Source organism: Giraffa tippelskirchi, chromosome 3 (genome assembly GCF_054371585.1).
Source record: "Giraffa tippelskirchi isolate mGirTip1 chromosome 3, T2T-mGirTip1v1.2.pri, whole genome shotgun sequence".
NCBI lineage: Eukaryota > Metazoa > Chordata > Mammalia > Artiodactyla > Giraffidae > Giraffa > Giraffa tippelskirchi.
This window is the reverse complement of record NC_137277.1, coordinates 86873709-86889126: the sequence shown is the minus strand read 5'-3', so window position 1 is coordinate 86889126 and position 15418 is coordinate 86873709. Positions and strand designations below refer to the sequence as shown.

The following is a 15418-nucleotide window of genomic DNA, read 5'->3' as shown; positions in this document are numbered from 1 at the left end:
GGGAATTCATATACTTTAAATGCATTTGAAAAAACCACTTAGCCCTAGTTACTTGCGGATCCAAAATTTTTAATAGGCTTATCTACCTATGCATATATGGACATCAAAAAAAAAAATCAACCTAAGTAAAGCTAGTGATCTGAAATAATAGACACTGAGATAAATAAAATTTCAGGTTAAAACATGATGATACACAGCTATGTAGTCTTAAATGAACACTGTGTAATTTGATGTCTTCCTACCTTCCTACCTTATACTTGTGTTAACTGGCATACCATCTCATACAATAATACCTTTGGTGAATTTTTTCACTCACCAAATCACCAAAATTAATTTCTAACCTCTAACTGCTAAACTTCCCTCTCAAACTTGTTGTTTATTGTTTTAAAGAGATGGAAGCATTAATATTAAAACTGACTTAAATGCTTCTATTTTTCAGTATTCCGTTGTCATTTCTTTGTTCCAGAACTGAATTACAAATGACACAATGAGACAGAACAAATCTCATTTTGAATGAGGCTTACCCACATCCAATAGAAAATAGAGAGAATGGAAAAACCTCCATATTATCTTGTGTTGCACAATTTTTTAATGAGAAAATAAACCAACTAAAGCTGACAGCTTTAGTTATTAAAGCTTTAGTGACTTCCCTGGTGGCTCAGACAGTAAAGAATCTGTCTGTAATGCAGGAGACCCAGGTTCGATCCCTGGGTAAAGAAGATCACCTGGAGAAAGGCATGGCAACCCACTTCAGTATTCTGGCCTAGAGAATTCCATGGACAGATGAGCCTGGAAGGCTACAGTCCACGGGGTCGCAAAGAGTTGGACATGACTGAGTGAATAACAGACAAACCTGACAGCAAAAGTTAGGAGAAAAGGATGTAATACTGAGACGTCACCACTCACCTTTGATGTGCCTGAGACCAAGGGGCTGCACACAGGATTGGGCCTGTTAGACCTGCCCGCATAATCCTACCCAGGGGCAAAGACCACAAAGAGGCTGGGGATCCAGTCACCGGCTGTGTGACCCACACCCCCACCCCTCCACCCCCGTGCACCAAGTACCCTGTTTACTTCCCTCTTTGATCTGTTGTCTCTTACAGTTTGAAACTATTTCCCTCCAACTGCCAAATGTCCAATCTAAACAATTCATTTTATAAAGAGACAAAAGAAAATCTAACTTCAATTTAAGGCCATATCAGCTCCTTGAACAGATATACAAAATATATGCATTTAAAACAGCCAGAAAAACAAATAAAAGTCATAGAATTAGTTGTCACTTTGACTCAAGCAGGATGAAAAGAGACAGTGGCTCTGGCTCACAATGCCATCAACCAAGCATTATTTTATAAAGCAACGGGAAACACTATGGTTTGCTCTAAAATAGTCCAAGACAGTCATAGTTTAAAAGGAGTGATGATAAATGCCAGGGTGTTCAGAGATATGAATAGATTAAATTACACATACTGACATAATATATGTGGACTTTTAATATGTGTGCATATGTATGTGTGTTCATGGAAGTATGCAAGCATCAAGTTGAGACCACACTGGTTCCTGGGGATGGGAGCTGAAGAGACCATTCCCAAACAGCTTGTAGAGATCTGCAAGCTGAGCCTGCTGAGAAAGACATGGCTTAGGGAGCTGGTGAGCTACCACTTCGGGCCCAGGATTAGTAAATGCTCTAACTAACAAGTGGGCCTCTTGCTACACCTACATGGGCATGGATATGGTGGTATGTGTGAGCCCATGTGCACACATAGGCCAAAGGGAGAAAAAAGAACAGAAAGATTCTGGGTTTGGAAAGCTGTCGACCTATATGGTTATTAGCTTTGTAATGGTAGATAGGTCATAACCTTTTCATTCCTTGGTTTCCTAATATGACAATAGAGATTCCAAAATCTACCTTATCTACCTCACATAGTTTCTGTGCAGTAACTAAGGTGAGAGCACCACCCAGACTGAAAGCAAGATACAAGGGAAGGGATGTGTTCTCCAGGACGTATGTTCATACGAGGATATGAAAACACCTGCAGCATATTGGGGCCATCAGTCCTTTGTTGAGCAATATATACATTTTGAATTTTATGACTTTTACCCTTTTAGAAGTAGGTAAATGTGATCATTTACCTGAAAGAGGTAAATGTGATCAGTTAGGTAAGTGCTCTGTGCTGTGCTGTGCTTACTTGCTCAGTCGTGTCTGACTCTGCGACCCCATGGACTGTAGGCCACCAGGCTCCTCTGCCCATAAGGATTCTCCAGGCAAGAATACTGAAGTGGGTTGCCATGCCCTCCTCCAGGGGATCTTCCCCAACCAGGGATTGAACCCAGGTCTCTCGCATTGCAGGCGGATTCTTTACTATCTGAGCCACCAGAGAAGCCCAAGCATACTGGAGGGAGTACCCTATCCCTTCTCCAGGGGATCTTCCTGATCCAGGAATCAATCTGGGGTCTCCTGCACTGCAGGCAGATTCTTTATCAGCTAAGCTACCAGGGAAGCTCCTAAGTGCTCTGCTGCTGCTGCTGCTAAGACGCTTCAGTCGTGTCCGACTCTGTGCAACCCCATAGACAGCAGCCCACCAGGTTCCCCCGTCCCTGGGATTCTCCAGGCAAGAGTACTGGAGTGGGTTGCATTGCCTTCTCCGCTAAGTGCTCTGGCTCGAGTTTAACAACATAAAAACAGATACTTAACCAGACAGATCATTAGAAAATTCATATAGGTCAGTCCCTTTAGACTTTTCAAGGGACTTCTCTGTTGACTCAGAGAGACACTAAATTTTTTCCCACTTAGGTTTATGGACATGTCTAAGAAATTCACATAATCCTTTTCTTTCATAAAACCATTACAGAGACCATTAAGATAATTAATAGGCAAGTCACAGACTGGGAAGAATATTCATAACACATATATCTGACAACGGACTGTATCCATGATGTATACAGAACTCCTACAAATCAACAGTAACAATGAGTAACCTAATAAAAACAGGTAGAAGACTAGAACAGATAATTCACCAAAAAAGATTAACAGCCAATAAATGCATGAAAAGATGCTCAATATCTTTAGGCATCAGAAAAATGCAAATTAAAACCACAACAAGATATCATTTCAGACCAACCAGAATAACTAAAACAGACTAAAAATATCAAACATTTTGAGGATGGGGAGTAACTGGAATATTTGTACACTGCTGATGAGACTGTAAAATGATACATCCACGTCAAAGGACCAACTGGCAGTTTCTTTTATAATAAACTGAATATACATCTACCCTAGTCTACTCTTAGGTACTAAATAATGTTTGTAACAACCTTATTTATAATAGATAAAAACTGAAAACAACCCAAAATGTCCTTCAGTAGAAGAATGGAAAGCAAATTGTAGGTAATGCATACCATGGAATAATGCTCAGTAAAATTAAAACAAACAAACAAAAAAAACCAATACTGATACCCACACAAGGATGACTCTTGAAAACACTTTATTAAGCAAAAGAGGCCAACCATAAAAGAAAGCATTTGTATGAGTCTGTTGATATGAAATCCAAGAAGAAACAAAACTGTTGACAGAAATCAGAACAGTGGCTGCTTGGCAGAGGGGAAGCATGACTGACTGGAAAGAGGCATGAATTAATTTCCTGGGGTGAAATGTTCTTCATCTCACTCTTGAGTGCTGATTTCATGGGTGTATACAATTGTTAAAACTCATTAAGCTGACATCTAAGATTTTTTTATACATTTTATACCTAAATAACATATATATTCAGATATATGTTAAATTATTATAATATACATCCATATAATATTTTTCAAAAAAGAAAAGCCACTAGAAAGTTGTATGGACTCATCTAGATTTATTCTGATAAACAGACAAGGCCTTGATTTGATTTCCTAAGATAGTATTACAGAACAAAAGGAGTTGATCTTAAAATCAAAATACTTGGGAATACATGAAAACTGCAACATATATTAGCTGTGTGATCTGAGGTGAGAGGTAGACTTTCTGAGCTTCTGTTCCTCATCTACCCATTTTATAGGCGATGATATTAGTGCACGTGAAAGTACTTTGAAAAATTCTGAGTTGACATAGTATTATTCTGCACACAACAGATATCATAATTAAACAATTATATTTATGTCTGATATGGACATGTAATGTGTGTATACAAATAAGTGTATATACTTATACATATATAAAGAGAGACTTTCTATAGAAAAATAAAAACATACAGCCTGATAAGGATGGCTTACCTATGAGAACAATGAGAAAAATTATTTGAAGCCTGTTGTTACATATACATTACTCATATGCACCCATAACAGATATTTACTGAGTAACTGAACCCACATGTACACACTCTTAGCCCATCTCCACCTAAAAAATGGTGGAGAAATTATTAAATCTAAAACTCAAGTTATAGAAACAACAAAAAAACAAGCAATCACATCTAAACCACAAATGCTGAACTAGGAAGTGTTTCTTGAGAAGACTGTAATATAGATATAAAGTAAGTTTGGTTAATGTTCATGATGAAGACTGAAAATATGAAAATGCACACTCTGTTTATAATTTTTTTCCCAAAGGTCGTATCTATTTCCAAAGTGAGAAGCTCCACTGTGATTTTCTGCTGCCATTAAAAGCAGTGAGAGCTGCTTGCATTCCAATCAGGAAGTCACAGTTAACAAAACTTGGACCTGGTTTAAAAAATATGATGCATGCATGTGTGCATGTGCTCGTGTACATGCACACGATCATGTATATAAAAACATTAAGAGGAAATGTAACGAGATGTTGACAATAAAAAATAAAACCTTCATTTGGTAATATCTCTGCTCAAAGCAAAATACTGCAAAATAAGGTTAAAAATTTGTGTGAAAGATCAAAGAGCTAAATGTAAGATCTAAAATTATAAAACCCCTAGGAGAAAATAGAGGTATAAATCTTTATGATCTTGAATTAGGCAATGACTTCTTAGATATGACATGAAAAGCACAAACAACAACAAAAAATAAAGGTAAGTTGGACTTCATTAAAATCAAAGTTCAACTCTGCAAAAGGATACAGTCAAGAAAGCAAAAAATATCTGGAAATCATATATTTGATAAGGTACACTAAATATAAAAAGAACTATAATTCAATAATAAGACAAACAACCCAACTAAAAATGGCCAAACATTCTGAATAGATTGTTCTCCAAAGATGTATAAATGCCAGTACATTCACAAAAAAATGCTCAACAGTGTCAGTCATTAGGTCACAGTAAGACACCACTACATACCCACTAGGATGGCTATAAAGGACAGATAGTACGTATTGGCAAGAATGTGGAAAAATAAGAACCCTCATACATTGCTGCGAGGACTGCAAAATGGTGCAGCTACTTTGGAAAATGGTCTCACAGGTCCTCAAAATACTAATTAGAGTTACCATATGACCTACCAATTCTACTCCTAAGTATATATACACAAAAGAAATGAAAACATATGTCCACAAAACTCTTCACATGAATGTTCATAGCAGCACTTAATCATAAAGCCAAAAGGTGGAAAAAACCCAAATGTTTAACAACTGATGAATGGATAAACAAAATATGGTATTACCTATATATTATTTATAGGTATTATTTATATATATTATATATAGGTATTACCTATATATAATTATGCTGAAATATTATTCAGCAATAAAAAGGCTTGAAATACTGATACATACCACAACATGAATGAACCTTGAAGAGACCACTGAGCCAAAGGAGCCAGAAACAAAAGGCCACATGTTGTTTGATTCCATTTATAAGAAATGTCCAGAAATGGTGAATCGTTAAGAGACAGGGTAACAGGTTTCTCTGGGGGATAAGAATGTTCTAAAATTGACTATAGTGATAATTGCACAGCTCTATGAATATACTAAAAGCTACTGAACTGTTTACTTCATGTGTGGGGAGTTACATGATATATGAATTCTATCTCAATAAAGCTGTTATTTCAAAACTTGTCCTTAAACATAGCAATCATTCAACAAATGAGAGAATGAGTGAAAGACTGAATGAATAGAAACATATACCAAATATGAAAGAATACAGATTTAGAGACAGAAGTGGTTTGAATCTCAATTTTTCTATTTACTAAGTGCTTGATCTCACTGAGCTTTTAGTTTCTTCAACTCTATTAACAGCTGGGAATAACAAAGAAATAATGCCTATAAAGTGTTCAGTCTAGTACAAGATGCTCAAGAAATGGTAGCTATTATGATGAATTATAATCATAAGCATGTATTTTCTTTGGTGACATGTAGAAATGAAGTAAATCACGATAAGAAATTCTACTTTCAAATTACCAAAGTGGAATATGATTAGACTCAAGATTAAGTTTATCTGGTGAGAATGGCCAGAACTACCCGTTTTCTATGAGATATAAACATATCTTAAGTTTGGTTTCTTGCGCAGGAGGAAACTCTAAATCATTCTCAGCCTTGACAGCTTGTTCAATGAGAATGAATAAATGAAAGAAAGAGAGAATGAAAACATACCAAATATGTACTAACAGAGATTTGGAAACAAAAGTGGTTTGACTGTCAATTTTGTCATTCACTAAGTGCTGTATCTTCTCTCAGGTTTTATTTTCTTCAACTTCAATTGGAAAGAATAATGAGACCATGCCTATAAAATGTTCAACCCAATAAGAAAAGTCCCTACTGCTCATTAGCATTCTAGAAGATTAGTACTAGAGTAAAAACAAAACCCAGCATCAATGGTAATAGCAATATTTAGTTGGAGTGGTAGGTTTATGGATGCTCATTTTATTATAACTTTTAATCTGTATAATGTGTTCTCTTTCGCATGTATCTAATATCACATACTTTTTAAAATAGATCACAAAACAAAAAACAAGAAAATACATAATGCTTACGGACCAAATAGTTTCATTTCTTGGTTACCGCATGATCCAGTCAGTGCACATCATTTTGCCTAAAGGACAGCACAGTCATTTTCAGAGCAGTAGACTTTCCCTTGCACATGTAGGGAACCTGAGGCCCTAGTCCTACCTGACCCTTCTGCTAAGAAAAAAACCTGTAAAGTCAATACTGACTATTTCTTCTGAATTAACTTGAATTAGGCTAACACATTAAGTACATCTTTAAAACTGAGTGACCACACTCTTGTTGCCTGGTGGCACTGACAGCATTTAGCCAAACACCCATAGGGCACTCCACATTCTATCACTGCCCATACCCAGGATCCTAAGGTTTTTATGATCAGGCTTCCCTGGTGGCTCAGACTGTAAAGAATCTGCCTGCAACACAGGAGACCCAGGTTCAATCCCTAGGTTGGGAAGATCCCCTGGAGAAGGGAATGGCTACCCACTTCAGTATTCTTGCCTGGAGAATTCCATGGACAGAGGAGGTTGGTGGGCCACAGTCCACAAAGTTGCAAAGAGTTGGACATGACTAAGCAAAGAATGGAGTTGCAAAGAATCAGACATGACTCAGCAACACGCGCACGCGCGCACACACACACACACACACACACACACACACACACACACACACACACACACACACACACACACACACACACACACACACACACACACACACACACCCCTACCTCCCCCCTCCCTCCCTCTAGGGTAGCCGCTCTTCCTAGTGTTTACCTGGTGACTGCTTAACCAGATTTCATTCAGCAAAAAAGACTATTCCTATATTCCACAATGCCTGATAGTCTATCAACAGAGACCTCTTCTTTGTTTAGGGCTTTATTCTCCATTCAAATAAGCAGACTTTTGGGAGAAGTAGCAGATTGTGCTTCACCAATCACTTACACTATAGTGTGATCGAATTTATCAGGGGAAACTTGATAATTGTACATTTCCTTTTATCCCTGAATGAAGAGATTTAGAGAGAAGAGGGAAGCAGAAGTGTCTGTGGTGACGAATTGCAGACAATGAAATCATTCTGCCTAGAGCCCAACCTAACTATTTTTCATGCTGTCAATTTCCAGCTAGACAATCCATCAAAGCCTCCAGAAATGAGTCATGATTAAGGAAGAAATGTCGAGTGTCAGTACAACCCTCGAGGCACCCCAGACTTCAACAGAAATTCCCCAAGTTCAAACCTAGAAACAAGGTCTTTACCTAGGAAGAACAAAGGAACCAAATACCTGATCAGAATGTAACTACTTAGGTCACAGGTCAGACATGGGGGAACAAGCCAGTTTCATGGGCAAAAACCTCTGGATATTACAAATGGAAACAAATAATTATCTATATGGAACAAGAGAACATGATTTGAGAGATTCCTGACAAATGTATAACATGTGTTGCGGCAAAACTGAGTTAGGAAATTTCTTAACCAAATTAAAACTAAAACCACTGAGAAAAAGAATATGATTTGCAATGGGTCTTTAATTTGAAGAGAAACAACTGTAGCATCTAATTGGAGTAAAGACGAAGAGAAACTATACTAAGAGCTAGCAAAGGTCTTAGTCTATGTTTATTATTTGTCCTTCGTGAAAAAAAGAGAGATAGCCAAAGACATGAGTCTTCTTTCTGAGAATGCACTTGGGCATACGGGAAGGTGTAGAGGCAAACACACATAAACACACAGGGAGTGCACCCAGCTACCTCTTCCATAAGAGCTTTGGTTGCAGAAAGGTAAGGACCTAGGTATGTGCCAGGCTGACAAATATCATGAAGGAGAACCCAGAGCGACAGCTCTCTCTGACCCTCAGGGCCATCTTCTCTGAATTAAAAGCTGCAAAGGTCACTGACCTCATCACCTCAGTTCCACAAGACAACTGAGAGGATTGAGCCAAGACTGTCAGCCAAGTCAGCTGGAGTCATTAAAGGCTTCAGGGACAAAATGGATTAAATAAATTAGGTACTACTAAATGTGAAAGGAACACCACAGATTAGCTGAGCTGCAAACTTAGATTCGAGAACTGGACAAAATCCAATGTCATGCTCACACTTTGTAGATAAAGTCTCTATGTTCAGAATTGTCAACAGCTTCAACATATTTATGGTTGCTTGCTCTGGTCCCTAAAAGAAGGGAAATTGCAATGATACTACAATGATTTACTCAATCCTACACCTAAAATAAAAGGGCCCAATTAATCAGTCACATCACACTTATTCCAGTCAATAAAAATAAATGGTAACTCTACCTGCTATTCTGTTTTCTGTAGTATTTAAAAAGAAACAGAATTAGAACTTCAACAAGTGTGAAAGGTAATGTTTCAGGAGCTTCTAACAGACTGAGCTGACAAAAATACTCTTTGCTGCCTCAAAACCAGTTAGATTACGCAATAAAATATTTTAAAAAATCATACAATCTGAGAAAACTGCTTAGAGTTCCCTGAGCTTGAGGGGATGTCACTCAGATATTATATCTGGTGTGCAAAAAGGCTAAAGGAACATATTTGTCATGAGAAATCACAATATTAATACTTACACAACCTCCAGCGAGGATTTCTGCTAAAAGTGGAATGGAGCCATCTCTCCTGGTAAATTTGTCCCGGACAAAATCATTAACCTAATTAGAAAGACAACATTAATTAACCAGAACTCCCGATCATTGCCTTTAGTGCTACATTATTAGTTTTCCAAGTCAGCAAAATACTTGTCTCATATAAAATTTAAAATTAGCAGATGGCTACATATAAATTCAAAATTATACAAATGCCTCGACAGTGTGCTAGTCTTAGCAGCATCAGTTTTGGTTTGTTTGTTTAAATTATTTTTGCCATGCCGCACGGCATGAGGGATCTTAGTTCCCCAACCAGGGACTGAACCTGTGGCCCCTGCAATGAAAGTGTGGGGCTTAACCACTGGACCACCAGGGAAGTCCCAGCAGCAGTTTTAATTTTTGGCTTAGTGATAATCTAAACAAATGGCATAAATTCAACGAGTTAGCAACTTACAGTCAGTTTAATGGCCTTCTCTGGCGCAACCCCTATAAGTTGCGGTATCAGACCTAGGTAAACAGAGAGAATTGTTAGCAACATAGATGTACTAGACATGAACATACAAGCTCAATAAGGCATTTTTCCCCACATTATTTACCCATCAAACATCTTAGGATTTTCATGAAAATGGGAAAAAATGGATTATCCTAAAAACTATGCATGTGTATATAATAATTATTTACGTCAAATACAATGTTATACTGTCTGTTGCTATAAATCCTTTTCTTAAGCATGCTTCCTTTAAAGCCTAGCTAGTTATCTAACACCTCTCAAAAAGTATGAGGAAGAAATGGAGCCCATGGATCTTCTCTACTCCCAGAACACTACCAATAACAATAGAACCACATTCCCTCCCTTTACAACCAACAACATACTAACGTGCATAGACATTTTAGAGAAGCCAATGATGTATGCCTGGAAAAGCTCTGGAAAGCGTCCTGTTAAGGAGACCCAGGTTCTGCCACAAATGATACTACCTGTGTAATAGCACACAGTGGCTTGGCTATTACAGAAAATCAACTCCCATAATTTTCTCTTTAGAGAAATGCAGAATTTAGTGCTCATTTATTTAAAAGAAAGCCAAAACTATAAAGAAAAATGCAGCTTAAAGTACCAATTAATGGGTATGCTCTACAAGCAAAACACAGCCCACTGTTAGCCTATGTACTAATATATGTCAAATGTAAGTCATTTCAAAAGAATTCTCCTAAAATAAAGGAAACCATTATTCTTAGAAAGTTTCTTTTCCAGGCTGGCTGTAAAAGAAAAAAATATATAAACAATTCAACATCTGTAGCTATTCACAGGGCTCAACTTTCTAAAGCACAAAGATTATCCAAATTGTTAAAATACATTTTTGCATACAGTTTTTAAAGATGCTAACAATAAACATATTATAGCCTTTAAATCACCCAGGCAAGGGGAAATTATGTATGTGTTTGCATGCTCACTGTTGATCTTAAGCCTACTTTGAGGATATTGCTGAGTGATTTTCTACGAGTTGAGAGCCAGCAAGTAATCGTGTATACAGGCTACTGTCAGTCAAACTGAATTATCAATGACAAACACAAATCTGCCCACACCTTTAATGGGTAGCAGCTGATTTAAAAGAATAAATCAGCAGATGGCAGTCTTAACTTTCTCTCATGATTATCAGGCCTTATTACTTTTAATCTGATTCCCACACAACCATGTCAGCATGAGTATTTGTTTTATAACTTGCCTCAGTAAGGCTCATAGAATTTTAATATAGTACTGATGGTTTATGTCATTTTATCATTGCTGCCTATAAAGAAGTTTAGGCTAATCTGTCAACAGTTTTGTCAATCATCTGACAAAATAATGGACCAGCTCTAAACAATATATGACATCTCAACATGGTGTTCATATATAGGACTCCTACAATCTTCCCCCCAATATAAGAGTTTCTCATTTAAAGGACTGATTTTATCAGCTCACATCTTAAATCAAGCTAGTAATTTCTTCACCCCCTACCCCCAACTTGCTATATTGGACCCAAATAATATGACATCTCTCTCAAATAAAATCTTCTGTAAGCATCCATCTATTGAGAAGATAAACTGTGCAGTGTGTATATCTAGGTTCCTTCTCTTTTAAAGTATACCAAACAGGGAGAAAGAGTCTTATTCAACAAAGAAAGATTGGAGATGTCAAAGAAAAAAACCACTTAGCACCACTTAACCCTCAGGTTTCATATAAACAGAATTCAGATATACAGTGATTAATAAAGTCTCAAACAAGACTGACATGCACATATCTGCATTCTAGATAACGTACACCTCTGCACATGTTGTACAGCTAGAATTTTGTTGTACGGCTAGAATTTAAGACAGGCTAGAGTTCTGAATCGGAGAAGGAAATGGCAACCCACTCCAGTACTCTTGCCGGGAAACTCCCATGGACGGAGGAGCCTGGTAGGCTGCAGTCCATGGGGTCGCTAAGGGTCGGACATGACTGAGAGACTTCACTTTCACTTTTCACTTTCATGCATTGGAGAAGGAAATGGCAACCCACTCCAGTGTTCTTGCCTGGAGAATCCCAGGGACGGGGGAGCCTGGTGGGCTACCGTCTATGGGGTCGCACAGAGTCGGACACGACTGAAGTGACTTAGCAGCTTAGCAGAGTTCTGAATATCTTAAGAAAATTCATCACATTCTTTCTCAAGGGAAGGGTATTTGAGCCTAATTTGGTTCCAGAACCACTCTCTTCTCTTGTTCTAAATAAAATGCCAAAAACATCCTTGTGATCCTCTCCTTCAAGTATATCAGAACTACATTTTCACTTGAGTATCTGCACATATTACCCATCAGAGGTGTTTCTCCTCCGGTCCACGAGCATAAAGCTTTGTTCAGGCCCAGTCTTTGTTCAGGCTCAGAATGAGCTGAGGATTAATGAGACTGTGTGTGCAAACAAACAAGTACAGTAAATTACATAAATGCCCTGGACCTGAGCATGGAGAGAGTTTTTCAAAGAATTCCAAGTGGCGCCCAAAGGGATTAAAAAATTAATCTCCCTCCCAAAGGAAACTCTAAATTCTAATGTGAAAACACATACATGAAAGTCTCCCTCTCCCAAGAGAACAAGTTCCTACAAAGCCGACGGTGGTGGGGAGAATCCTGCATGGGCTGCTGCCTCTGATGCCGACAGCACTGTGCTCAGCTTACACTGGTGATCACATTCCCTGCAAAAGACAGTCTGCTTCCACTCAGTGCCTCTAAGCTAAGAATGGAGCAAGAATGAGACTTGGAGCAAAAAGCTTTACTTTTCTGTTTTTTTTGAAACTTCAGATGACTCACTGGCAAAGACTTAAGAATGGTCTCCTTGGAAGAGACAAAAACATTCACTATTTCTTTCAGCTGAAACAAGTGAATAGAGAGTAAACTCACCTCCAAGGGGCAGCTTGGCTTCTCTTTCACAGAGAAGAGGTGTTATTTCTCCTTTATAATTCACTGAGAAAAGAAGCTCTCTATTTCTTACCTGTCATCCTTGTATTCCACCTGCAGACCTGTGCTTCAGTTTGTAAGAGCACAGTGACTACAAACCCATGTTGGGACAAATGCAGGCTTTGGATGGCAGAAATAAGAAATAAAGACCTTGTCTGCAGACTAATATAGCTGGTTACCAGCAAGAATGTAAAAAGGGGACACGAACAAGGAGACAACAATAAGAGAAACAGCCCTGGTCTGACTGAACAGGCTACGCGCTGATTTTCATAATGAGTGAGGCCAAGTCTGCTGTGGTGAGATAAACTCACTTACTCACCCCGGTAGAGTCCAAAGAAGCCCTCATAACGCAAGACTTTCTTAAAACAGTCAAAGCTGTTTTTGTACATCAGCTCTCCCACAACAGAGCCGGTGCCACGCTGGTTTTGCATGCGGGTCTTCACCAGATCTATAGGATATACTGCGGTGGCTCCCACAGCTACAAAGAAAATAATTTTTAGGCTTAAAAGAGAGCACAATTAAATGGAGAATCTGTAAGGACAACAAATCTCATCTCAGAGGACTAGGAAATAGAACACAGTATCTATTCTCACAAAAGAGACTTAATGTAGTTTTTCTTTCTTTCATACACAGCTGAAGGATCAGAGTCTAGCAACCACTGGGATCCATAAATACAGTTGTGACAGAGAACAACTGTAGCGAATTTTCAAGTTGTCACCAACATTAGATAGTCAACACTCGATTTTCTTTAACATTAAACTATTATATATAACATATTTCTTTATATGTTCCAATAAGTGTCCATATATTATACCAGTTACCCCTTAAAATAACTACATATGTACACAGAAGTGGTTGTATAAATTTACAATTTAGTTTACCACAGCACTTTGGTAAACTGACTTCAGTTACAGCTATAATATTGAAAGCAAATCTCAACATGACCCTCCCCCTACTTACAGAACCCAGTTTTGTTTTTTTTTTTAAAAAAAGGCCAGGCTTCAGAATATCTCAGGCACTAAAAAATTTATAACATGAATTAGAGTATTAAATTTTTCAACTGTTGAAAACCAAAACATGCTTTGCAACTTCTAAAACTGAGACTGAAAAGAAAAAAATAATAGTTTCATCAGTTCAGGCTTGTTTTGAAAAATTGTAAGTATTTTAATCACATCTACTAGGTTCTTCTCAACAAAGCAACTTCAGGTTTTAAACATATTCTATGGAGAGATTTGAGCCAGAAAAAAAAAAGCCTCTTAAATTTTGCCCAAGAGCAGAGAAAGGAGGTTCATCTTAGCAAATCACTAACAAGTCTAGATATTCTTCAACCAACAAAAGATGAAAGGGGCGGAGGGAAAGCAAGACACCAAACACAAGCAGAAAAGCAAAAGTGAATCACTTTAAGAGGCTGTTTTATTTCTTAAGCATCTGGGATTTGTACCCCAAATCTTGATTTCCCACCTTCCCTCACTCCGAACACCAGAAAACAGTCTTAGTTTCCATTTCTTCATACTGGCTTTAACTATAATAACTAGCGGAATGCAACACGCATCCAAGACGTTCACATGATTCCAGAGGTTTTTGTCCTGAAGACAGACTGGAGCCAGAGGGGCCATGGCTGTGCTATGACAAGTCCTCTGATCATAGGTAAAAATAAAGAACACTTCAGAAAGCCCTGAACTCGTGACCCTTGCAAACAATGAACTGCACCTTTGCTGATCTGTCCCAGTCTAGTGAGATAATATTACATGAACACAAGCTTGAAACAGCACACAGACATGTCACTCACCTCCAGCAACTGAGCCCAGAGTGAATCTGTAAGCAGACTCGGCAATCTGGAGCCAGATAGGCCTGCCTAAACCATGAGATTGCTGTGGGGGAGAAGAAAATATTAAAAAAAAAAAAAAAAAATTGGAAAAGCATACAGCAGCTGAAAAAAGCTATAATTTGGCTATGTTAATTTAAGATTCTGAAATAGATACTTCTACTATCAACATTTGAAAACCGTATCTGGCCAAATAGATACAGTCGCTTTCCCCCCTCATTTTCACAAGCCTGTTAATGCCTCATTTATCTGCTACCACTGGGGAACACACTATCATTCTACTGAAGTGAATCTTTCAAGTAAATAAATATTTTAGGTATAAAATCTTTATGCCTTCTTTGCTTTAATCAACTTAAAATTGAAAAATCTTTCTAAAATGTGCAAAAACGATCTTGTGTCCTCAATCAGAGAATACCGATCATAATCTACCATCTCTAATGACAGAAGGTCAGCATATTCATACAACCATCATACGACCATTCATACGACCAGGATCTAAGGTAGCTGTTTGTGCTATCTTCCCATGCTTGACAGCTATAACTTCTTTTACCAACAGCCTCCTAGTTTGATTTTGATGTTTCCCTCCCATCTACCAAGGCTGGAGAAATCACATAACTAGAACTATTAGGATTAGACATAAGCAAGGTCAAAGACGTCTTTTTGGG

At 37.9% G+C, this 15418-nt stretch overlaps 1 protein-coding gene across 5 annotated transcripts in view; it reads right to left on the bottom strand.

Annotated features, from left to right (window-relative positions):
• The window catches only part of SLC25A12 (solute carrier family 25 member 12), a 100255-nt gene that overhangs the window by 14571 nt on the left and 70266 nt on the right, over window positions 1–15418 (bottom strand). For all 5 annotated transcript variants that reach the window (XM_081577797.1, XM_081577795.1, XM_081577796.1 and 2 more), the window contains 4 exons: window positions 14718–14799; window positions 13248–13406; window positions 9921–9973; window positions 9452–9532 (listed from right to left, as the gene is read on the bottom strand). In XM_081577797.1, coding sequence (XP_081433923.1) covers window positions 9452–9532; window positions 9921–9973; window positions 13248–13406; window positions 14718–14799 — 375 coding nt within the window. The remainder of the gene's footprint in view (window positions 1–9451; window positions 9533–9920; window positions 9974–13247; window positions 13407–14717; window positions 14800–15418) is intronic.